This window comes from Panthera leo, chromosome A2, assembly GCF_018350215.1.
Source record: "Panthera leo isolate Ple1 chromosome A2, P.leo_Ple1_pat1.1, whole genome shotgun sequence".
Lineage (NCBI taxonomy): Eukaryota > Metazoa > Chordata > Mammalia > Carnivora > Felidae > Panthera > Panthera leo.
In genome coordinates, this window is record NC_056680.1 from 124,236,094 (window position 1) to 124,262,949 (window position 26,856).

At 39.6% G+C, this 26,856-nt stretch overlaps 1 protein-coding gene across 6 annotated transcripts in view; it reads right to left on the reverse strand.

The window, feature by feature from the left end:
* Positions 1 to 10,377: 10,377 nt before the first annotated feature.
* The window catches only part of DPY19L1 (dpy-19 like C-mannosyltransferase 1), a 96,559-nt gene continuing 80,080 nt past the window's right edge, over positions 10,378 to 26,856 (reverse strand). For 2 of the 6 annotated variants that reach the window (XM_042921929.1, XM_042921925.1), the window contains 7 exons: positions 26,770 to 26,819; positions 24,591 to 24,615; positions 23,370 to 23,489; positions 21,808 to 21,982; positions 20,980 to 21,079; positions 19,694 to 19,819; positions 10,378 to 13,192 (listed from right to left, as the gene is read on the reverse strand). In XM_042921929.1, coding sequence (XP_042777863.1) covers positions 13,036 to 13,192; positions 19,694 to 19,819; positions 20,980 to 21,079; positions 21,808 to 21,982; positions 23,370 to 23,489; positions 24,591 to 24,615; positions 26,770 to 26,819 — 753 coding nt within the window. In that variant the 3' untranslated portion in view covers positions 10,378 to 13,035. The remainder of the gene's footprint in view (positions 13,193 to 19,693; positions 19,820 to 20,979; positions 21,080 to 21,807; positions 21,983 to 23,369; positions 23,490 to 24,590; positions 24,616 to 26,769; positions 26,820 to 26,856) is intronic. The other 4 variants (XM_042921917.1, XM_042921893.1, XM_042921909.1 and 1 more) reach the window with 4 other exon arrangements.

A 26,856-nucleotide genomic window follows, 5' to 3' on the forward strand; every position in this document is an offset into this window, starting at 1 on the left:
AGCTCTCTGCTATTGGAGCTTGATAGAAAATTCATTTCAAAGAGACTTCTGATCCTCTGGTTGGGAAAAAATAACCTAACAAACATGTTTGCTTATAAACGTGAAGTCTCCTTGGAATAGCTAACCCAGATGAGAAGAAGAGTAGACAAAACAACCGAAATCAGGATCTCGAAGAGATGTTGGCCCTCCTGGGCTCGCCGCATTCATAACAGCCAAGGTGTGTAACAAGCGAATTCTTACCACGTGGCCTATACATACAATGGAATATTATTCAGCCTTAAAACAGAAGAAAATCCTGCCATATGTGGCAACACGGATGAACTGTGAGCACATTATGTTAAGTGAAATAAGGCAGCACCAGAAAGCCAAACACTGCACAATTCCACTTACATAAGGAATCTAAAATAGCCAAACTCCTAGAAGCAGAGACAGGAGTGGTGGTTGCCACGGGCTCGTGGGAGGGGAAGTTGGGCATCATTAATCACCGGGTATGAAGTTTCTGTTCTGCAAGATCAAGTTCGAAAGTTCTGCCTCACAACCTTGGGCCGATCGTTAGCAGTTGTGTGTTGTACGTTAAAAATTTTGTTAGAAGGGCAGAGCTCGTGTTAAATGTTCATACCACAGGGCCAAGGAAGGAGGCTCAGCTGGTGAAAAAGTTCCTGGGGTAGAAATGGGGCCACGATGATTAGCACCGCTGTCACCCCTAACCTCAGGGGAAGCCCACAATGTGCCACATCTTTTGTTAACAGTGTTTCGGGGGGCTTTAAAGCACTTTTCAGGGGGACGGGGAGAGATGAGCGATAGGGAAGAAGATGCTGGTGTGGTGGAAAGGCCAACATGATCAAACAATGCGTGTGACAGGATTCGTAGACTGAGTTTATTCTCTTCGTTTTTTTTTTTTGTTTTTTTTTTTAATGTCTATTTATTTTTGAGAGAGAGAGAGAGAGCACATGCCAGGGAGGGGAGGGGCAGAGAGAGGGAGACAGGAGATCTGAAGAGGGCTCCAAACTGACAGCAGTGAGCCCGATGTGGGGCTTGAACTCAGGAACTGTGAGATCATGACCTGAGCCGAAATCAGACGCTTAACGGACTGAGCCAGCCAGGCGTCCCGAGGCTGAGTTTATTCTTGCAGCGAATGAAAGATTGAGCACAGAGAGCTGGCAGTAACCTGCTCAAAAAATAAGATCTCATTTAAACCTCACACCCAGGCTATGAAGAATCATTATTCCTATTTTACAGACGGGAAACCAGAATTGGACAGGTATACTTGGTTGCCTAAGCTCACTCAGCCTTTTCTGGAGACTGGCAGAACCAGGCTGCATAACTTGCTCTGACCCACTCCGGCTCATGTGCTCCTGACCAGTCTGCTTTTGATAAAACTTGCACACCCATGAACTTAATTCTGGATCCCTTGATGGTAGGGCAGTGTGACGTATTTATTTTGTAGTGCTGTCCCACTGCCTGAAATCCAGCAGGTGGGTACTCAATATGTATAGGCTAAATTGCAACACCCAACCCCCCCGCCCCAAAATTAAATCCTACAAATTATCGTGGAGAATATTTTCCATAGCGCTCAGAAGTTAATTAATTTGCCTGAGATTACATAGCTGGAATGTGACCCAGGTGTGCCTCAATAAAACATTTACTGAGGACCCTCAGCCAACCTCCTAGTGGACCATGTCAGGGCATCGCAAATCTCCACAGCCTGCACACCTGTTCAAGCCAAGGTGAAAGGTCCCCGAGGAGGAGCAGAGGAATGTCACTGACTCTCCATGGGCAGAGAATGTCCTGCCAATTCTTTTCCACCGAGGGTAGGATCCCAGAGTCAGGGCGGAACAGCAGGCAATTGGGAGGCTGGGTGAAGGAAGAAATCAATAAAGGAGTCAATCATTCATCCAAAAAAAAAAAAAAGCTTTGCACACAGACTGTGAATGATAAAGCTTCCCAGCTTCAGGAAATTGATTCTGGCAAAAAATCTTTGTTCAGCTCGATTCTCTTTGTTCCCATAGGGATCTCTTGGTGATAACAAAAGCTCTGCGTGTCTGGAGGAAACAGGAAACAATAATTGTTTTGTTTGCACAAATGCAAAGTGGATGTCTAGTCATCTGGAACCAGAAATAAATTTGATTTGAGTATCAAAAATAAGAAGGAAAGAGCACCAAGAAGACACTTACCTAGAAACCCCAATGTGCCCTTCTACGTGCCAGCACGCCTGGGAGGTGCAGGGCTCTGGCTCTCCTGCGAGCAAATGTGCTGCCTTCTGCCTGGGTGTGTGTGGGGTTGATGATGTCACAGCATTTCAGCCTCCTCACCTGCTGCCATCATGGGTAGCAGGTGAAGGAGGCAACGGGCATCTATCATATACTCTGACTACAAAACTTCTACATGCAGTACCTCATGCATCTTCTAACAGCCATATGAGACTGGCATGATTTCCTATCCCCGTTTTACTCAAGGGGAAATTACGCTTTCCAGAGTATAACTGACTTGCGCTGGCTCATAGAGCTAAGTGTCAGTGCCTGGATTCCAACCCAGCTTCAATGTATTCCTGAGCCCATGTTCTTCCCACCTTACCGAGGTGACCACAGTGCCTTGGACCCAGACAGCTGCTTTCTAATTTCAGTTCCCCTCCTGAGTACTGGTGTGAACTAAACAAATCACTTCCCCACTCAGGGCCTCAGTTTCATCATTTGCAAAAAGATGTTGACTTCAAACTTGCCAGTCAACACTTCCTTCTAACAGTCTGTGGTTTTATTATCCTAAGTGGTCACTGCTGACTTTTTGAATGAGACACCTGTTTCCTTCATCCCTCTAGTCCCTTCATATTGAACTGAGAGGGTCCATCGTGCACCAAACCCCAAGGGAAAGCCTACTTACAAGTTGTGATTGCCGGAGAAATTGAGGATTTCTTCCCAACTTCCTGCCACACCTACTGGAGATTGTTCTTTTCGTGTGTATTAGCATCTGAAGTGTCTACTTGTTATTTTCAATATTGAATACTCATAAAATGTTTAAAGCATAAGTAATTATAATAAAGTTACATCCACATATCCACTACCCAATTTCAGAGAACATAACCTTCAACTTCAAAGACCCCACTGAACTCCTCCTCCATCCCATCTTTTGAGAAATGACCACTCGTCTAATTTTGTATTTATTATTCATTTGATTTTCCTTGTATTTTGCTGCTTCAGGCCCTTAAAAATATAGTTTAATTTTACATGTTATTGAACCTCTGCAAATAAACTCACATCGCATGCATTCTTCTGCAAATTGGATTTTTTTGGCGTAATAATATTTCCCTGGGAGTCATCCACATTGTTGCATATTTACGTATTCGGTAAGACCCTACTGGATGACTATTCCTAAATGTCTTTATCTAGTCTACTATTTATTCCAGATGCATGTTCAAGTGACGTCCTGGTTTGGGGCTATTATGAACACTTGGCAGTGACCTTCCTAGACAAGTCTCCTGATGCATGTGTATAGGAATTTGTCTGGGGTATATGTCTAAAGAATAGAGAAGCTGGGTCATAGTACGTACATTCTCAAATTTATCAGGTTATGCCATTTATTTCCAAAATGGCAACCTTCCACCAGGAATTAAGGAAACTTTGTGTTTTTCCTCCTGTTTCCCAGTATGTACTTTTTTTTTTAACCAATGTTGTGTGACAAATGTCATCATTATGGCTTCATTTTGCATTTCCCTGATTATGAATAGTTTCTTTAAAATTATGGCCCATTTGCATTTCTTTTTCTGTGAAATGTCATGTCTTTGGCCACTTTTTCTAATGAGCTCTTTGTTTCTTACCACTCGTCTGAGTTCTTTATTCTGGATACTAATCTTTCTTCTGAATACTAATCAAGTGCCTTCTACATATCATGGCTAGGTTCACTTTCCTCATTATATCTTTTAGTAAACAGAAGTTGTTAGCCCTAGTGAATTGATTGATCCTTTCTTATACAGGTTTTTGTTTCCTTTTGTTTTGGAAGTCCTTTGAGGAATTCCTCCTTGAGGGCATGAAGATATTATCCTATACTGTCTTCTAGTATACTCTATACTTCCAGCATACTCTCCTACTTGGGTCTTTCACCTATTTGGAATGTTATTTTTATGTATGATGTGAGGTAGGGAAACAATTCATTAATTTCCTTGTAGATAACCAATTATCAGCTTCACTTATTCAATACGTGCACATTTGTTCTTGAGCTATCCTCGTCTCTTTTTATGAGTTAATTTGTATATCCTTGTGCCAATGCTTCTACAGCTGCCGTGATAAATCTTGTTATCTGGCAGGGGAAAAAAATGCCCCTCTCTCACGTCCTTCTTCAGACTTGTCTGGACTGTTCATCCAGAAGAATTTTATATTCAGATTGTCAAGCTCCATAAAGAGCCCTATTGGTATGCTGATTAAACTATGGGCCAATTTGAGGAGAATTGATATTTTTACATCTTATGTTCAACTTATTCTTGGGTTCTTGTTTGCATCTTTGTTCATGCATGTAATAGACCTGCAATTTTCTTTTATTGCATTAACCCCACTCTGCTCTTGGTATTCCTGTTTACAGTCACCTCAAAAAATGGAATTCTCTAATTTTCTATTCTCTGGATGTTTGTGTAAGATTGGAATCATCAGTATCTTGAGCGTTTAGTAGAACAAACTTGTAAAACTCTCTAGGTTATGCTGTTTTCTTTGAGGGGAGATGTTTCTTCAAATTATTAATTCAAATTCTTTGCTGGAAATAAGATTGTTCCCAGTTTCTATTTCTTCTTGGATCAGTTCTATTAAGTTGTAGTTTTCTAGGAATTTAACCATTTATCTAAGTGTTCACATTTACTGACAAATTTGTTCATATCTTCCTGTTATCTGTTTACTCTTCACAGCTTCAGTAATTTGCCATTCCTAATTTTTTTATGCCTTCCCTATTTAGTCTTGATTCTGAATGATGTCAAATAACCAACTTTGGCTTTGTTGGTCTCTTTTATATTTCATCAAGTTTTGCTTGTTATTTCCTTTCATGGGCAGAGGAAAGGGTGTGCTCCTGTTTTTGTCTATATTTATGACATAGATATTTGAATTCATTTTTAATGTGTGCATTTTAGACCTAAAAGGAAAAAAAAATCCCATACCTCTAGACCTGCTTTAATTACACTCTACAAGCTGTTTGTGGTATATAATTGCTCTATTTTTTCCTCAAATTTTTACAGATTCTTCAATTCATGAATAACTTAAAATTTATTTTGTATTAATTTAAACAAAATTTTTTTTTTAATGTTTATTTATTTTTGAGAGAGACAGAGACGGAATGCGAGTGGGTTAGGGGCAGAGAGAGAGAGGGAGACACAGAATCCGAAGCAGGCTCCAGGCTCTGAGCTGTCAGCACAGAGCCCGACGCGGGGCTCGAACTCACGAGCCGTGAGATCATGGCCTGAGCCAAAGTCGGTTGCTCGACTGAGCCACCCGGGCACCCCTGTATTAATTTTTAATGTAAGGGTTTTTCAATAACTTTTTTGCAAAGTGCTATTTAGTTCTACATATAATCATTTTTTTCGACAAGTATTAAGTACTCATACATGCCAGGTATTGTTCTAGGTGCTTGGGTTCCCTCAGTGAACAAAATCGACCGAAAATTCATGGCTTTCTGGAACTCATGCTCTGTTGTCAATTGTTGGCAATGTCTCAATGCTTAAATAAAATGTGTATTCTTCATTTGTTCAGTGCAGCTGTTTTATAATATGACCGTTAGATCAACACTGCTTTTCCTATTACTCAAATTATGTATATCTTTACTTTTTTTTTTTTGCCTGCTTATATATCAATTTTTAAATGTTTATTTATTTGAGAGAGAGAGAGAGAGAGAGAGAGGCAGAGAGAGCAGGAGAGAGAGAAGCCCAAGCAGGCTCTGCACTGTCACTGCAGAGCCTGAAGTCAGGCTTGATCCCATGAAGTATGAGATCGTGACCTGAGCTGAAATCAGGAGTCAGATGCTTAACTTACCAAGCCACCCAGGCGCCCCTATAGCATTTCTAAGAGAGGCATGTTAGAATTTCCAGGTGTATTTGTGAATTCATCTATTTTTCTTGTTTTTAATTACCATCATAGGAGGCCTATCCTTTTAGAAGACAAGAAAACTGATTTTCAAAATAAGAAACATGTCTTATCTCATGAAGTTTGTAAAGATGGAGCCAGGATTCTAATTTAGCTGTCTCAATTAGGATAATATTGTATTACTGTCATTTGTCTTGTCTAATATCCTCATCCAGCAGCAACATATCAATCTCTCCCCATTTTTAGAAATTTCCTCTCCCATACTTTAACCAAATTCTTAATCAGAGTTCTCTGCTTCCCGGCCAGCAGTGAATATGCCCAGGACCAGCCATTATAGTATCTTAAGCCACACAACCTAAACCAGGCCAATAAGAGGCTTCTCTCTGGAGACAGACATATCTGTCTTTGCCATATTGCTATCGAATAGTTACTCAGTTACTAGCCGCGTCTGAGTGTATCAAGGTACCTAGTGAGAATATGTCTTGTGGTTAATTTTTGTTTTGCTGTTTGTCAAGGACATTCTTCTCCTATATATGATATTAATCTCATCTGAAGATGTTCTGAATGTCCTTATTTTTCATCTCCACAGCTATAGTACATACTCTTCCGTTTCTTACGGTTCAAAAAATAACTTTTAGTGCCATATGGAATTTGCTGCATTGTTGGACAAAGCACGATTTAAAAAATCATTAAGCTTTTCTACATGCCAGGAACTGTATTAGGAGGCACTGCAGATTCCGAATGGAGTAAGACAGAAGTCCAGTCTATAGGGCCACGGTGTAGTAGAGAAAGTCATGTTAAATATGTGGAATAAACACACTGAGTTACAGGAGCACGGGCAGTGGGGGCAGTTCACTCAGCAGCAGGCCCTCAGGGAAGGCTTCGCAGAGGAGGGGACACGTGAGTTGCATCTTTCAGTTAAACTGATCAAGAAAGTACAGTCCAGGGAAAGAGAAGAAAGCATGATTCTCCACACTAATATTACACTGTCAGTGATTCGGAAAGGAATTTCTTTTCACTTATTTTCTTGCTCTTCTATTCTCATTTCTCACTGACACTCTAATCCGGGTTTATGAATATGTGGCACATAGGCTGCCCCACTCCCACCTACCCCATGGCAGCTATCTCTACCTGAACACAGAATCTTTTCCTTATGGAGTCGACTCAACACGATTAATAAAGTAGAAGTAGGCCCTCATCATTAATAAAAGAGAGTGGATATGAGAGAAACTTGCTGACCGTTTCTAATTTCGTGGAGTGGAGGAGACACGGAAAGGGTGGATCCGGAGGTGAGGCAAGGAGGCCGGGTTCTAAAATGTCACTTGGGCATTTTTTAAAGTTCCAAATCATAGGCCACACCATAGACTGATCAAATCCCAAACTCTGGGGGTGGGAGAAAGGATTCAGTAGTTCTGAAGCTCCCCAAGTAATTTCCAATGTGCACACAAGTTTGGGAATGACTGCCATAAGGGGGCTTTGTTAGAAAAAGTCTAATTCGGATTTAAAGTCAGATCTAGGGCGCCTGGGTGGCTCAGTCGGTTAAGCGTCCGACTTCAGCTCAGGTCACGATCTCGCGGTCCGTGAGTTCGAGCCCCACGTCGGGCTCTGGGCTGATGGCTCAGAGCCTGGAGCCTGCTTCTGATTCTGTGTCTCCCTCTCTCTCTGCCCCTCCCCCGTTCATGCTCTGTCTCTCTCTGTCTCAAAAATAAATAAATGTTAAAAAAAAAAATTAAAAAAAAAAAATAAATAAATAAAGTCAGATCTAAAGGGTTGAAGAATGACCAAACTGCACTTCCTAGGGAGGATGTTTTAGGGCAAGAGGGAGGCCTCAGAATCTGGCCTTGTCAAGGAGCAGATACCAAGAGTGAAGACCCGAGGGGCGTGGCCAGTGTGCAGGGCATCGTCACCCAGGACAGAGCCAGAGATGTGAACTGTGCCCACAAAACTGAGCTGAAGGGCTGGACTTCAGGCACCTTTTCTTTTTTTAAATTCCTTTTAATGGCCTAATGCCAAATCTACTTAAAAATGGCCATCTCTTGTTTTCATTTCTTTCTAGAAATGGCTGAGTACTAAAGCTTTAGGGCAATCAGCATAACAACTGAATGAGCTTAATTTCGCTACATTGAACTTTCTTTCAAGGTATTAAATTTGCATACAGAAAAAGCCCAGGTACTTAAAAATCAATGAAATGATATTATGTTGAATTAAAAAGTACATGCCTGCGTAAACATAATACTTGGTAGCACTACCATTTATTTGAAAGTCATTTTGACAACACATTGCTTACTTAAAGTAATTAAAATTTTGAGCTAGAGATAATTGAGCACAGAGAATGCTCCTTTGAAAGCAGACCCAATATCAATTCCATCCTAATCTCTTTGCAAAAAAAAAAAAAAAAAAAAAAAAGAAAAGAAAGAAAAGAAAAGAAAGAAAAATCTACCTTTTAATTACACTACAATGACTCAAAATCTAACAGGAAAAAGTCTTCAACTTGAACATTCGCTCAGAATTTTAAAATCTCTCTCATGAGAGGAAAGGTAAAAGGAAAGAGCTTTCAAGACCTTTCTATACCTTAATGTCCTTTTCGACTCCAAATGTAGAACTGTATTTGTACTGATATAGTACTGTGAAATAAAGACCAATTCAAGAATGTAATGAAGTTTAAAAGCAGCTTCTCTTTTTCTGCATAGGGAACAATTTTACTGATTTCAATTAGAAGCTTCTAGCTGGGGGGAAGGAGAAAGGGAAGGCAGAAGAGAGAAACAGGTGATCCGTGACTCAAAGCTAGTTCTTAACTGCTCTCTAATAGAGGGAGAAGAGTGAAGATTTCTGGGGCCAAAGGTAATAAAGTGAAAAATGAAGTTTTAAAATCCACACACATCACTGAATTTATCCATTTTCTTCTAGACAAAGTAATTTTACAAAAAGAAGTTCGATTTTAAAGGATTTCACTTTTTCCATCTCTGAACTGAAAAGAAACAGTTTATGGCTTCAAAATATTTAAACGATCATAAGCCACCTGCTCAGCAAACACAATGTGTATTGATGTTCTGGTTAAAAACTACCTTATCTGTTCTTTGCTCCTTGCAAGTTCTGTTGAAAGCAATGCCCCCTAAAAGACAAAGAAGAGGCTCTACACAATTCAGTTTCCAATATAGGGACCCTCTAGCCTGTCGGGGTGGGATAAATGCTGTCAAGAATGGAGCGCCCTCTAGAGGCCAGTCATCCAAATAGTCTTTTGCAATCCATTAGAGCAGCAGTTCTCAAGTACGGTCCTTGGACCAACAGCATCAGCATTACTTGAGAAATGGTTAGAAATATAAATTCTGGGGACTCACCTGTTTAATCCCCCTTGAGTTATAAAGAACAGAAATTCATTTCTCATAGTTCTAGAGGCTGAAAGTCCAAGATCAAGGCTCCAGCTAATCCAGTGTCTGATGAGAGCCCATTTCCTGGTTCACAGATGGCACCTTGTAGCTATACCCTCACAACGTGAAAAGGTCCAAGGGAGCTTTCTTGGAATTCTTTTACAGTGGCACTAATCCCATTCATGAGGGCTCCACCCTCATGATCTCATCACCTCCCAAGTGTCCCACCTCCTAATGCCATCACCTCGGGTGTCAGGATTTCAACATATGAGTTTTGGGGGGGACACAAACATTCAGACCGTACAACCACCTCGGGTCCTCAGGTCAACTGAATCAGAAACCTCTGAGGCAGGGTGCAGCAATCGTTTTAACCAACCCTCCAGGTGATTCTGATGCCCACTCCATTTGAGAACGCCGCATTCCAGTGAACACTCCCCCAAGATGTCAGAGAATGAAGGTGTCGCTTTGTAAAGAAGTTAATTGTACGGGCATGAACTAAACTGTCTTTCCTCCAGCCAACTAAATAAATAAATAAACAGACAAAGCTGATGCTTGTATCAAGCAAGAACATGGAGCTATAGTTTAGGAAATATCATGAGACCAAACTATTGTTTAATGCATGAGAAAATGCTTTCAGCAGCTCTAAAGTTATCCCCAAACGATCGTTTTAAAGAATTATTGTGTCCCTTGATGTAAATGATAAAGTAATGTGAACCTGTAACAGCATAAATAGAAGAAGAGTATGGGTAACCCCAGTTATATAACACTGGGGTCCGTGAAGCTGCTTACTCCTCTTTGTTGGTGGCTTCACGGACCCCAGTGTTATGTCCCTTCCTCATTATTCAGGACTGCAGTCTCCCACAAACGAGTTCATGGTTATCTGACTATAGAGAATGAGGCTGAACATGTCAACAATCAAGGCAGAGATGAAAATAATAATTAAAAAAACCCACCTTCTATACTTTTCATGATCTTTTTTATTTAACATACATAGTACATGTAAAACAACTGGCATAAAATTCATAAAAATACAATGCTTCTATGCAATATCACTTTATTCCTGATACATCCTTTCATGTTCTCCTTAGTATCATTGTTCTAGTTTAATACAATCCTTCTTCTGCTAAGCAGTTTTAGAGGCTTATCTCACAGAAATCCTGCCCCAACTTTGTTTGTTTCTTTTTTGTCACGGCAACAGCTATTTTTATCGCCTCTCTGCCCATCCTTACCTTCCTCACACTAAAGCAAAAATATTTTTAATGCTAAAAATGAGTAAAATACTGAGCTTTAATACTGTTTTGTCATGTATATCGAAACTACTACTATTCTACTTTGCCATAAAAGATATTTATAATCTACAGCACCGGCTGCTACCAGATGTGACCAAGGCTGAGTGTGCAGGGCAGCCCAAGGCCTCTGTTCGAAACTCACGGGCTTAAAATATAATCATAGCTTGCTGGTGGAGTCACGTTAATAAATGCCATTACAAAAGGATTCGTTGGGGGTGGGGAAGAAAAAAAAACTAACTTGACCACTTTTAACTTTTCCCAGCATACGAAACAATCAAAACAGTACTTTCATGTTTTTCCTGTACAGAATCTCCAATCATTACACGGGAACTTATTGGGAAGGGAATTATCAGAGGGTGGGGAGGATAAAGAATGGCTTTGAAAGTACAATTTTTAAAAACCTGTAACCGCTGGAGGTACAAAACAGCCATATTTGGTGCAGAACAGTCACAGAGCGGAGCACGCTTCCCTCCTCCCTCCCACCGCGACCCTCAGCCACCTCGGCCTCAGGTGCCCTCTTGCCATTTTTCTGGATTGCTGCATCATTGCTCAAATTCTACTCCCAGTCCACAACTCCCCAGCTGCTTCCCTATTTTCTGAAACTGGCAAAAAGCCCAAGAAATAAAAGTCACCCAGCAAGCGAGGAGGAGGGGGCGGGCACCTGAAGACACTGGCACAGAAGCTCCGGCCGGAAGGAGGCTCCCCGGGAAGGCGGGCTCTGGGGCAGGCCGGGGGCTGCACGCTCGCCAGCCCAGGCTGTCCTTGCAGCTGTCTGCTCTAAGCAAGCTAGTGCTTCCCCCAGACCAGGCTCGTCCTTGGGCTCTGGTGAGAAGGCAGAAAGGGAACAGCTCTTCAGTGGCTCCCAGCAGTGGGCACCGGAAGCCATCCCTGAGGACTCAGGTCTCAAGGACAGTCCACAGTGAGGTTAATCTGCCTGCGGTTAATAAAGAGAACACTGTATAATTAAATGTGTAGTCCGTCAGAGTCATGGTTTGCTTAGAATTTAAAATCTTAAAACCATTTCTCAGAACTATGAGGATTTGCTGTTTTGAAGAATCTCATTTCACACAAATTAACTTCTAAGAAACAAAAATTCATAGTAGGAATTCAGAGCAGGTTGGGGACCCTTTCAAAATAAAAATAAATAGGAAGGGAAAAAAAAATAAAGAGCAAGGCTGAATATATTCATTCCTTTGTACTGAAATGATAGTTTTGGGGATCAAAATTATAACATAAGGCTTAAGGCTTTGTCTTACTAAAGACAGGCAATTTAAACAGTAAAATATAAAAACTCCATTCACTTCTCGTTATTCATTTACTTTTCCGACAGAAAAATTAGTCACGTTTTATTGTATCTTAATAGTAAAAGAAAAACTACACATACTACATCTACTATTCCACTGTAAACTATGCCTACTCAAATGCACTACATTTGAGTCATTCAAAATAGTGGTTCTTAAAACTACAATTAAACATGAAAAATTCTGTCAATGGTTTAAAGGTATTAAAGTATAAACATCTGAATAATACTAAAAATGAGAAACATACACAACTGCCATTAAATTTTTTTAACCAAGAATAAGTACTTTCTAAGCAACTAAATGAGTAAATAACACTTATTTGACAAAGAATGCTGGGAGAGAAAGCGGGAGAGAAGGAGAGAGAGCAGACACGCTGTTACATGGTTGGTGGTTAGAAGAATTTGGTCCTGACCACTAGGTCCAAGAATCTGGATTAGTAATGGGCAGAAAATGCTTCATTAACAAGAGCAACAAGACACAGCAGAACGTGAAGAAGTGAAATCAACAGATAATTCCACATAGCAAATACCCATGTCTGCCCCATCTGCTCTCACGGAAGCTGATGACAGGGGCCGACACGACTGAGGAGCTTATGACAATCACTGAAATGTCCAAAAGATGAGAGCAAGAGGCAGAAAAAGAAGCAAGGGGCATCAATAGTCCATAAACTAAAATCAGCCCCTACATAGTTCAGAGCTCACGATACTTTCATATCATCCTTGCCATGAGCCATCATGTTTTTTACACAAGTAGCTTTGCTCGCTCACTTTAGAACAAATATTTAAGTCAGGTACAAACATATACTCATTTGCATAGCAAATTTTAAGGGGTGCATTGAAATAGTAACCAACTGATTAAGGTGTTAAGTATCTTTACAATCAGAACGACATTCAAATTGACCACACGAAATGTTTTCTATTTGAAAACAGTTACCTATAAAAGTTTTTGGGATCTGAATTAAAAACAAGGCATGAATTATTAGCAAAACATTAAAACCATTACTGATGTACTTCTCTGTAGGCAGCAGTCACTCTTCTATAACTTCTAAGACCTTGTAAACACTGTTCTGGAATACAGTGGTGAAGTGTGGCTTGGAATCCTTCACCAGGAGGTTACATAAGGGAGGTTTCCCAGCATTAGCAGGGTCTTCCACATCCCAAATTTCAGGCATACTGCACCCAGGCCTAGAAAAATTAACGTACAGATTAAAAATCAAAGTACATGATACACGGCAGATGAAGCAGAGCACACTTTTTCTATTCCTGCCCTCGTTTCATTTTTTCTATGTAAATTCACTTAGTTTAAAAAATCCTGTTATAGTTATCTATATTTATTTAAGCTGCCATAAATTCTCTTTAGAACAAGGTGAACGCAGCAAGTGGACTATAAAGAAGGAAACAGATGTACAAAATACATGAATGCAGGTGGTGGGGTAAGACAGATCTTGCTTCAATTCTGCAACAGTTGGCTTCGCAAGGATGTGGTGTTGGAGAGCTCACAGTCTCTCTCCAGATTTGTCAAATGGGGAATAACCATGATGTGGGTATGGGTTATGAGGACTCAGAGAGAAAGACTGTACCTAGTTAGCACCGTGCCCAGAACACAGACAGAGGTAATATGTTATATTGACTTAAAAATTATAATTGGCAGATATGCTTAGTTCACATTTTTGCAACTTCCCACTATTGTCTCCTAGAATGAGTCAACTTAAAGAAAACCCAGTGGTGTTCAGTTCAAGTCTTTAGCTAAATGCACAATTAAATTTTATTTTTTTCACAATTAAATTTTAAAAGCAATATAGTTTATGAAGAACAGAAGTGAAATTGATATTATGTGGTATCAGTCCCAATAACTTCTGCAGATGGCTTTAACATTTATTTTAAATCTAAAGCAGTGTTATAGATATAACTGCTGGCTTTCACGAGGGTTCACAGATTTCTTTTTTCTTTTTGGCTTTTGTTACATTGAGGATTTTTATGTTATTATATTCCAAAATGTCAGTGTTTTCTTTAGGACTTATGATTTCTATGTCTTGTTTAAGGAATCCTTCCCTATAACATATCATGAGAGTATGCATTGTGTTCTTCTGTGAAAGTTTTAGAGTCTGCTTTTCACAGCTAGACTTATAACTCATCTGGAATTAATCTTTCTGTATGGTGTGAGGCAGAGATTTAATTTTAATTTTTTCCATATAGATAGCCCAGCAACTCTAGGGACATTCTTATTTAAAGCAATTTTTTTTAATGTTTATTGATTTTTGAGAGAGTGAGCAAGAGAGGGCAGGGAGAGAGGGAGACAGAGAATCTGAAGAAGGCTCTGAGCCATCAGTACAAAGCCCGATGAGGGGCTCGAACCCACAAACCATAAGATCATGACCTGAGCCAAAGTCTACACTCAACCGACTGAGCCACCCAGGTGTCCCATATGATTTATTATTTGTCAAATCCATCCTTACCCCTATTGATCAGTACCTGGCATACTACTTTCAAATCTATATTACCTGTTTTATAATCACCAATGTAATAATGGATTCAGGCAAGAGTCAAAACTGGATGCAAGAACTATCTGGTGAAAGGTTGTTGAGAAAGAGGATAAACAAATGGCCTCTAAGTATCTTTACAGATTTCCTATTAATTCTATAGGAGATGTGCCTCCTTAATATAGAGAGATCAGGTGATCAAACTTAGCATGACCAATGATAGAACAAAGTGATCTCTACTTCCTGATGTGACACAATACAAAGTATACAACCCCTCTGATGTCATAATCTTGCCACAATTTGCCAAACTGAATCTAATCACAAGGAAGGAATTAGACAAATCCAGACATGGGACCTTTCCTCTAAGACAACTGGCTTGGACTCTGGGAAAATATCAACAAAAACAAAAAAGGGCAAAAGGGAGTTCACAATCTCCTATGTGCTATTTGAGAAATTAAAACAAACAAACAAACAAACAAAACAGAAAAATACACAATACAGAATAATTATAGAGAACTGACAACAGCTTATGTTTTGTCATAGTTGCTTCACTTTAAGAGAAAGAAACATTTCCAACATGTCTTTTTAATCCCCAAGTGCAGCCCCGCTTCCCTACCTCTACTATGGGGCAAGAAGCACATGCCTTTTTCTTCTCAATAACATCTTTAATTTGAAACTGACTAATCATCCAAAAAGTGTCAAAATATAGGCCTATCAAAAATAAAAAAATGAAAGTCACTGTCACTTCCAAAGCCATTTCTCAGAGGTGACCTGTGTAAACAATCCAGCATACATTCTGCTACACCCATTTAAAATTTTTTAAGTGCATTTATTTATTTTTGAGAGAGAGAGACAGACAGGGAGAGAGAGACAGAGAGAGTGAGTGGGGCAGGGGCAGGGAGAGAGAGGGAGAGAGAATCCCAAGCAGGTTCCATACTATCAGCACAGAGCCTGATGTGGGGCTTGAACTCATGAACCGCAAGATCATGACCTGAGCTGAAACCAGGAATTGGACGCTTAACCGACTGAGCCACCCAGGCAACCCTCAGCTAGACCTTTTTTTTTTTTTTTTTTTAAATTTTTTTTTTTTTTTTTTTTAACGTTTTATTTATTTTTGAGACAGAGAGAGACACAGCATGAACTGGGGAGGGGCAGAGAGAGAGGGAGACACAGAATCGGAAGCAGGCTCCAGGCTCTGAGCCATCAGCCCAGAGCCCGACGCGGGGCTCGAACTCACTGAACGTGAGATCGTGACCTGAGCTGAAGTCGGAAGCCCAACCGACTGAGCCACCCAGGCGCCCCTCAGCTAGACCTTTTTAATCCAACTTCAGACACACACATACAAATATAGGAATGGACAGATTTATGTATACAGATGCTCCTGGGCTGCTTTTACAAACAAGAGATTATTCTGGAACTCCTCACTTAACAATAAAATGTGGCCATTTTCCTACCTCAGTACCTAAAGACCTACTTCATTCTTTTTAATAGTTGCTAGTACACCTATTAATTAGTCACTCTTTTATGGGTAGATATTTTGTTTCTCATTTTGCCATTATAAAATGACATTGATATAAACATTCTTGTGCCTATATCTTTCTGCAAGCTAAATTAAAAATTATTTTTAATGTTTATTTATTTTTGAGAGAGAGAAGACAGAGTGCAAGCAGGGGAAGAGTAGAGAGAGAGGGAGACACAGAATCTGAAGCAGGCTCCAGGATCTGAGCTGTGAGCACAGAGCACGATGCGGGGCTCAAACCCACAAACCGTGAGATCATGACCTTAGCCAAAGTCGGACACTTAACTGACTGAGCCCCCCAGGTGCCCCAACTGCAAGTTAAACTTCTAGAAGCAGCACTATTATCACATCACAGGGCTACACAATTTTCACTTTGCCTCTATCACATCATCTCCCAGTGAGTGTTCCCACGAAGGCTGTTCACTAGATTCTACCAACACCGAGCATATATGATAAAATGAGAGGGCTTAGGTTTTCTAAGCCATTTAATTTTCTGACACATGCCAAGGACAAACTGTTGCCACACTGCAGGCCATGGGTAGTAGAGAGCGAAACATACAGGCAGTAGAAAACTACCCAGTTCCTGAGCTCAACTGTTTGCAGGAAAAAGAGAAGGTAAGAGCTGCCTTTGTGAGCTCTGTCTGCCTGAGTGTAACATCCTTTAGTACTTATCTGCGTGTACTGGAGCTCCCCCAAGTCAGCCAGCGAGGTCTTTAAATAGCATTATTGAAAATGGGAATAATTTTCTTCTGAATTCATGTGTTTTAATTTTATGTCAACTCTATTATCGGAATTAATGAGATAGAAAGCAGAGAACTGAGAAGAAAATAGTTAATTAAAAACTCATCTACAACTTGCATTTGAGTATATTTTCGTACTTGTATTTGAACATGGGGTGTCAAGTATTTAAGGAATAATCAAGCCACACAATTAAAGCCACTGGTGGGGCGCCTGGGTAGCTCAGCCAGCTGAGCATCTGACTTTGGTTCAGGTCATGATCTCATGGTTAGTAAGTATGAGCCCTGCACTGGGCTCTCTGCTGCCAGCGTAGAGCCCACGTTGGATCCTCTGTCCCCCTCTCTCCACCTCTCTCTCTCTCAAAAATAAAGAAACTTTATAAAACAAAAATTAAAAATAAAGCCACTGGTAATGAGACCACATAAATGTAGGGCTCACCAACATGCTGGGCACAGATTAAGTGCTAGATAAATATTAGGTCCCTCTTCCTTTTCTTCTTCCTTTTCTTTGAGTTCTCCATTTACTCCCCCTGTTCTGACAAATTTTTCTCTTCCAGTAACCTACAAATGTCTCAGGCATAACTGAAATGGACAGTGGGGGCCAAGGCATTAAAGGCATTTCTACCTAGTTCTGGTAGAAAGTTCTGTCAAGAAATGCAGTCTTCCGACTGCACTAAATACTAGTCCTTATTCCCTTTCCTCTTCTGAGTTCCCCATTTGCTTCCCTGGCAAAACAGAAAGCACAGCTTGTGTTTTGTTTCAAGGTTTAAGCAGAGTGCACCTGTCTAAGGTTTCCTGAGATTTAGTATCAGTCTGGCTTAAATCCTGTAGTAAAAGGAGAGTGCTGTTTTAGTTACTGAGTGAGGAAAACAGATTAGAGAAAGTCACCTCTTTAGCCTCCTTCTCTCCACTCCTGCCGGAAAAACACAACAGGGGCAAGTCAAGATCCAGACAGGAAGATCGAGCACGCACTCCCACCCCAAACTCTCAGTCTTGGTGCCCAGAAGTGGGTGCTAAATGGAGAGGATCCAAAGCCAGTGAATTTACTGCTGACCTTGTTTAGTGAGCAAGATTTGTTGCCATACTTCCTAAATTTGTCTTTCTTCCCTTCTTGTGTATAAAACAGTAATCTGCCCATCAGAACATGAGACTACTATAGCAATGCACATCCAAGGAGTTCCATCAACATCTTAGAATATAAAATGCCTTTGGGGCGTCTGGGTGGCTCAGTCGGTTAAGTGTCCAACTTCGGTTCAGGTCGTGATCTCACGGTTTGTGAGTTCGAGGCCCACGTTGGGCTCTGTGCTGACAGCTCGGAGCCTGGAGCCTGGAGCCTGCTTCGGATTCTCTCTCTCTCTGCCCCTACCCAACTTGTACTCTGTCTCTCTGTGTCTCTCAAAAAATAAATAAGCGTAAAAGAAAAACTAAATAAAAAAAAAGAATATAAAGTGCCCCAATCTCTGTGATTTACACATATTTAAAATACTATGCAAGATCTGGGGGAAGAAATGAAGAATCTTGAATCAAGGCTCATCATTAGCATGGGAACAAAAAGGTCATAAAACATTATTTTTATGTTCCAGTAACCTATAAGTGCCTCAGGATGATAATCGAACTGGGGAGCAAAGCCCTTGGCAATAAAGATCACAATGCTGGTGGAAATCTCTGACAAGAAGTTTTTCTTGCAAGTTCTTCTAATCGCAAATGTCAGCCTACCATTCCTTTATTACAATATCCTCATAAAATTGTTATGAGAGATGCTTATGACTTCTTTATTATAAATTTATGTAACAAAGTTAATTAAAAGTGGGTATATGAATTTCATATGTATTCTCTTCTGTTTATAAGGACATAAAACATTTTCTAAATTATGACTCTAAGAACATAAACATTTTGTATAGATCTTGATTAAATTCAAGTCACTTGGGACATATGCATTGGAAAATCATTCAGTAATCAACAGTTGTTTGAGTTTCCTTGTGGGCTATGTCACAGAACTATTTTCACTCCTGAATCAATATTTAATTATTTTGTCTTAACACCCTTTTGTATCACTGAAATACATGGCGAATAAGCCACAAATGATCAAGCCACAAATACAGCAGCCTCCTGAAGGCTTCTGTTTAAAGAGTAGTGAGAATTTTAAAAATAATAGTTCTCCATAAATACTCTTATTTTCTAATGAAACTGCTCATGTCTGTGCTCCTCATGGATCCAGCGCTTTGGTATTTTAACAGCAAGAAGCTACAGGCATCTGTGTGTAGTCACCGAGGTACAACATCTCTAAACAGTCACCTTTACAAGTCATATTTGCTTTTATGATCTTACTAACCTCTGCTATACTCTGCTTAGTGAACTTCTCTGTGGAAATAGTTTTAAAAACTATAAAGCCAGGAAAATGTGGGTCACGGTAAAGTTAATTGTTTTCCCACTCAAATAAGATGTGAAACAGCAAGAAAGAAGTGTCACTGTAAGGGGACGCCGGGAGGGGGCCCGTCTCTCACGGGGCACGGCGTGACGTGCAGAGACGTGGTGTGCACAAAGGAGGCTCTGACTCTCAGCTGTCTGTCTGACTTCATTACAATGAGACTCTCCATTATTTGGTTTCAGACTCTGCAAGTCTTTTTAAAAGAGAATACATCCAACTTTAAATAAAAGTTTTTAAAAACATCGCAGGCAAATATGAGCGATTTGGGAAATTATCAATCAGTACCAATATAATACCTTTATGGTTGGATACACATGCAAATCATTATAAAAGAAACATATTCGTAATGACCAGAAAAGAAAAACTTGCAATTCAAAAAATGATCTAAAAAGTTCTTTCCACTTATACTTTGCTAAATGTTATATATATCTCACACATACGACTAGTAAAGCACTTGCCATAAGACTGAATTAATTTTTCATGTCTTATGCATATAAAATATTAACTGTGTTGAATACTCACTTGGATCTTCTTATACACCAGGACTCTTCTAGAATGTAATAATTCACTTGTAACTTTATCAATTCTCGCTTCACTTCTTCAGCTGCTTTTCGACTATACATTGAGTAAACTATTTTCGTTCTGGCTCTTTAAAGAAAGATAATTGGGCAAAAGAGTTTCAAGATTAAAAGGATGCAGTCAACGCACTTGGAAGACAGCACTGAACGGAACAGGAAGGAAGAGTCTACAGAAGAGTCAGGTCAAGAGAACTTTCTTCTCAGAGTTGCTGCTCAGGGGCCCCAGGGAGGTCAAAAGGACATTTAGAAGCTGCACAAGAGTCCTGGGAGAAGAGATGCACTTTGATGAACCCCTTCCTTTCCAAACTTAGTCTCTTTGTTCATTGGCTCATTTGTTTTTGTCTCGTATTCTCCATAACTCTATCATACATTAGAGTGAGGCGTGCTGTGTGTGGGCAGGGTGGACCACACATACACGGCCACCACACTAGAGCTGCAACACAGTCCCGACTTCGACAGCAACAATAACTGGCATAAATGGCTCTCCATTTTGGTCCTAGATTAAAATACAAAAAAAAAAACCAAAACAAAACAAAAAAAAACTAAACCGATTCCACACAACTGCTCTGGAAATAAGCTTGCGGAAATTGGTTTTTTAATGAAAAAGTTTTTTTATTTATAAAATGTATGTCTCACCGTTACACAAACAATACATTAAGAGGAGTCACCCAGTGACAGGGATAGCTTGACCTAGCCCCAGAAACTGTATGAAAATTAAATCTATGTCCTTTTTAAAAGAGAACACAATACTCTAACTTATGAAAAGGAGTAAAAAACAAAAACCAAGATTATTCTAGTAGGCTACACAAGTGAAAATCAGAATAAAATCTTCTTTGAATGAGATTCCGTTTCAACTGACTCTTGAGAATTCAAGAAAAAATAGCCAAAGGGCACCTTAATAAAAGCTAGAGGCTAATGAATCTTCTGGGGAGCACAAGGACGGTGATGACTAACAAGAACCTAGGTGGTTTGCAGCCCTGCTCACCTGGAGAAAAAGGACACACTATGATTTCATTTTACTGCCTCGAACAAAAGGCAGAAAAGGTTGTAGATTTATTGCCCTGTGGAGCCTTACCAGTTTGTATCGAACTCAGCCCTCTTATTTCAGCCTTGTTTTCTCCCCTAACTCTATAAATCCCCATTCACCACAGCCTCGTTATCTTGCTGGTTCCCTCACTCACTATTTGTGTGGAAAATTTGTTTTGGGCAACATGAGAACTGTGTACTAACCTTAAACCTGCATCTTCATAATGTGGATGATTCACAATGGGCCGAAGTGCAGAGAGTTTAACACTAGCCATTGTGGGCATGGCACCCGCAAACACCGCGTCTGCAAAGCAGGAAAGAAGGTCTCAGGAGACTCAGTGAGTGTCACAAGGGTCTCCTTCTGGGTCAACTCAATCACTTCCCAGGTGAAAAAACGGAGGCCCAGAGAGGTTCACGACTTAAAGATTCAATGGAAGAACCAGACTGAAGTTGGAAAAATGGCTATCAGCAACCTGGCCTGGGTAAACAATTTTCTTGGGAAGTTAGAGCCTCCCCATTTCATCACTGAGGATTTCTGGGGTTTTCTTTGTTTGTTTGTTTTTGTAATGTCTTAGAAATCTTTCCTGCCCCTCGGAAAGAAGTATCAAATTGGCTAGGAAAGTTTTATAGCACCAAGGGATCCTGGAAAATGATTTAAAATTCAGTCATTTGATACTCAGACAACAAAATCTCCCTTGGATAAAATGCCATACTCCATGAGTTCATTTCAAGGAGGAATGTGCAGGACTAAGATTAAAAACTCATTAGGAAAATAAGCACAACAAAAATTATTTTAAATCTCGCAATGTAAAATCTTGGATAAATTTTGAAAAAACATTGGTATTTAAGGAAAATAGCAAAACAGATTACTAAGAAAATATATATAACATTTCCTTGGCAAACCATTTAAGTAAGATTGACATCTCTCTTTTTCTGAATAATCTAGAAGCAATACTACTTAGAGTAAGGCCACTGGAAGTAAGTTGGGTTTAAGATTTTGCAGGGGCATATGAAACCGTGAGGGAAACTTACCTGGTTTAGTACTGTATTTGATCCATTCTATAAGTTCTTCTTGTGGCAAATTGCTGAATTCCCCTACAATATTCCATTGGGTTTGTAGATTTGCTGAACCCTGTATTGACATTGCTGCTAAGACAGCAAAAACAACAGCACCAGGATGTACTTTGCAAAAGAGCCATCCAAATAGCTGAAACCAAATTAAGAATATGTTGATAATTAGTACAAAGCAGCCTGTATCAAATAAACATAAGTTCTTCCCAGAGAAGAACACAGTCTCTGGTAGAGTCACAGATAAATGATGAATTATCCTACGAAAAAGTTCCAGCAACAATGACCAGGGGGATTAAAAGAATTTTACCATAAGCCTTACATAGGTGGGACATAATTTAAGAAGTTCTTCTCTCAATTTGTGCTAATTCTAGCTTCAGGTAAGGCCAGGACCACCTACATAATTTGTCAGGCCCAATGCAAAAAGAAAAGGTAGGGTCTCTCGTTTAAAAAGTATTTAGAAGTTCCAAAGACCAACAGAAGAGCACCCAACTAGATGTAGGGTCCTTCTGAGTGTGGGCCCTCGTGCGTTTGCAAAGGTCCCACACCTGTGAAGCCATCCCGGGGCCATGCTCTCTATCTTCAGTCATGGTGCGGGCTTCCTGCCAGCCTCCTTTCCTGTCCCAGCCCATGGAATCAGGAACAGCAGCTTCATACCAAGACAGGTAGGTCTCTAGAAAGCTGTCCCTCTTTAACACAACACCAACATTCTGATTGGGAAACTTGAGGCTAGCTGATTTTTCCATTCTAATAGTCCACACTCAATAATAACACTTTACCCCTATTATTCTCTCCTTAATTTCTCTATATGTCTTTAGAGTTAGATTTCAAGCCTCTTGAGGGCAGATATATATTATTGCTTTTTGATTTTTCTATCTACCATTCTACCCTCATCCTTAGAGTATGGTATAGATGCTTAGTAAATATTTGTTAAATTTAAAAGAGGTACTGCTGCTGGACCTTGGCTAATTGGTTGATGAAAAGGTGACACGATGCAGAAGCATCAATCTGTGAATACAGAGCAAGGACACAGTTATCCAGGGAAAATAAGCAGCAAATAACCAAAATGGCTTACACTAAATTTTAAAAAGGCAGGGATGTGCATACAAATGTATACTCAAATGAGAAAAATATTTTTTTAAGCTTGATACTGAAAAAGAACATCTATTTGAAAGCAACTGTAACTTGAAATCACTGGCTAGAATTCTTTGTGATAGGAATGTCAAAACAACAAAAAAATATTTCTACAATGACGCTCTGCTTTCTATCAACATCTGTAGGGATCATTCATGAATTCAGCCTGTACTATTTGAGCGTCTGTTGTATGCCAAGGAATGTCTTAGAAGTTAGAAGGATAAATGACCTGTTTTGGCCCTTACCCTTTATGAACAATTAATATAAATCCATGAAGAACTTTATGACAATTTAAAGAATTTTGAGTTATTCAATATTATTTCAGGGTCATTCAATGACATAGGCTGGGTAAAGTGATCATAGCAACTACAACACCAACATAACGATCTTACCTGTCTTGAACAGATCAAAGAAGCCATAACACACATATGTGGGGTCAAGAAGAGTTTTAGTCTCATAATTAAAATACCGAGGGCTGTATATGCTAACAGTTGCAATGCATGATAAACTAGCTGAAAGAAAGAGAAAATATTTTTTACTCCTACAGTTTAATATATTGTTAAATAGATGAATATCCAGAAGAGTACTTTTGCTTCGCAACAATACTTTGACTTCTGAAATAAACGAGTCTACAAGTTCACTTTCAAACCTCTCCATTTTATTAAAAGCCTAAAATGATAAAGTCACTAAAGCAAGTTGTTCTAGAATTCTGCTCAGGGTTAAGTCCATAGTTACCAAAGCCCACATCTCTGAATCTACCTTGATGATACCATCAGATTAACACAGGAAAGCGGTAAACAAAAGTAAGTACTATTTAAGATCCCAGAGTCTGCCTTGGAAGAGCCATCAAAACCAGGCAGAAATATGCAATACGGTATTATTAGCTATAGTCACCATGCTGTTGCTAAGAGAGTAGATCTTAAAGGCCATCCTAGGGGAAAAAAAAATTATTTTGTAACTACGTACGGTGATGGATGTTAGCTAGACTTATTGTGGTGATCATCTCACAATGTCTACAAATCTGATTACTTATGCCATACACCTGAAATCAATATCAGGTTACATGTCAATTAGATCTCAAGTAAAAACAAAACAAAACAAGACAGAAAAAAAGATAAACAAGTGAAACCACCAGGAGATGGCAGGAGCAACCAGTCACACCTCCAAAGCCTCAGGGCAAGGTGAGTAGAGAGGAAAGCCATCTCCAGTCAAGCAAAAGACACTCCACATGCATTTAGCAATAAACTGGATCTTCTGAGGATGATCAGAGCAGACCAAATGGGTTTCCTACTTAATGGTTTTAACAAATGAATGGTCATGTTTGTAACAGTCTCATAAAAACACATACAGGCCTATTTTGAAGATGATTAGTGACAAATACCAATACTTAGAAACTGGAAATTAAAGTATATATATATATATATATATACACACACACACACACACACGCGCGCGCGCGCGCACACACACACATATATATATACACATATATGTACATATATGTATATACACACATATACATATATGTACATATATGTATATATATACACATATATACATACACACACACACACATTGAAATAAAGTATGTTTTAGTAATATTAAGTCTTTACCTCTCCATGATCAAATTGGTGTTTTCTGAAATGGAATAAGAAATATTACTATTGAATCATTGTTGAAGCACTTCAATTATTTGCATTTTTATCTTACAAATACAAGTTTTACAATTTCTGTAATATTCCAAGGACATATATATGTAAAGAAAAATTACAAAGTTATGAACCCAAACTGGTGCCATAATCTTTTAAAAGACAGTTTATTTTTAAAAAATTGACCTTGGAGCATACCTTGCACATTTGACTACAGGGACAATTCCTGGGCCAACAAAAGGGACACCGTGGTGTAGCAGGTACCTCCCTGTGATGTCCTGCCAAAGCAGGGAGGGAAGTGAAGGGAACCCTGAAGACTTCATAGTTCTGTTCCCCTGCTTCTCATCCCCAGGGGTACCTGAGCTCCCCCCCAAGCTGGGGCTGCTATAGAGGTAATTTAGGAAACCACATAAAAGATTTTTTCATCAGTGGTTCTGGAATATACAAATAGCCACAAAATTCCCTCTTTAGTTCTACTTGACAGCTTTAATTTTCCTGAGAAAAGATGTACGCTTAGAGGTCCCTGCATCTCCCTCTGGTCTCGTGCCACCGCTCTCCATAATCACTCCTACTCCATTTCCCTGCTTTATCTCCTCAAAGATGTTCATTTATTGGTTTCTTATTATCATCTGTCTCTCCGTACTAAAATGAACCCCTCAGGACTACAAGGTACAAACCTATCCATCCTCAATCCCACTGAGCACCGATGACACTGGAGACACAGCAGTAGATAAGATGGGGAAAAAAATCTTTGCCCTCATAGAACTTACATATAGTAAAGGGAGAAACAAAATGCAAGTAAGTAAACATTTGTCAAACAGTGAGAAGTACCGTGGAGAGAGCGAAAACAGGGCAAAAGATGCAGGGGGTGATGGGGAAGGCGTATAGCAATCAATGGGGTCACTGAGTGACATTTGAGCAAGGCCTGAAGAAGCAGAGAGTTTGAGGTTGAGCAACCCTCAGGAAGAGCACTTGAGGCAAAGAGAAAGATAGTGCATAACCCTATAGTAGGAAGTAGTCCTTAATGGGCTAAGTACAAAGACACCGTGATCAGAGAAGAGAGATGTGGGGGAGAATGGCAGTGCCATAGGAGATGTTCAAGTATAAATGGTGATAAACACGGAGAGAGGAAGATAAGGGCACATGATGATGAAGAATAACAAGCCAGGAGACAAGGAATCTACAGGGAAGTGATGGTCAGGAAAGGCTTCTTGAAGGAGGTAACATTTAAACAAGAATTAAAGGAATTGGCCACATGCAGAGCCAAGCTGTGGGGAGCAGAGGCACAATTACAGCCTTGGGGTACAAACAGTGCAAAACTGCCGGGCAGGAAGCAATGGCCAAGGTTACAGAGCAGCAAGGAGGTTCAGGGGACATGAGTGTGGTGGGAAAAGGGAAAGTGAGAATTTATTTTTCTCTCAATTGCCTCTTTTGTGTACTTCACTCATTTTCCAATAGGGTTTTAGCATTTTTCCTGTTAATTCACAGAAGTCCTTTATACATGAGTCATTTGTCCTTTGTCATATATTGTGACTATTGTACCCAATTTGTCTTTTTCTCTGAACAATGCTTACAAGTATCTCATCAAACCAAAATATTTATCTGGTCAGACTTTTCAGTCTTTCCTTTTAGCGTACAGGTTTTATGTCATACTTAACAAGGCCTCTCTCATCCTAAGAGTCCTAAAATAATCTCTTGCTTAATATTGGGGTTTTGGGTTTTTTCCTACATTTAAATCTCTGCTCCATCTGGAATTTATTTTGTGTAAAAAGTAAAGTAGGGAATCAATTTTCTATTTCCCTGCTCTTCTCTCAAAAGGCAGTCCAGTCCATTGGTCCTAAAACCAACAACAGAATAATTTATTTTCCCTGATAAACTGAAGCACAAAGCTGTGTCCTTCAAGTACAGATTATGTGTAGGCCTAATATCAGATTGTATGGATGGAATCTGAGGTATGAATAAGTAATGTACTGAGCTCTGCATGGACAGGGGATCATGAGAAAAGCAAAGAAGGGGAATGACAACAATCGAAAACATCCATGATCAAATGTTGAGTGTACCACACCACATGAATTATAAAATTAATACCTTGTAGATATCTATTTAATAGATAATGTAACAAAATGATTAATAGCATACTTACCTCATTTGTGTCTGTTGTTTAGTTAAGACACCCCACATGTCACTAATAATCTGCAAATAGATTTTTTAACACTGAATAAGAGTTGTT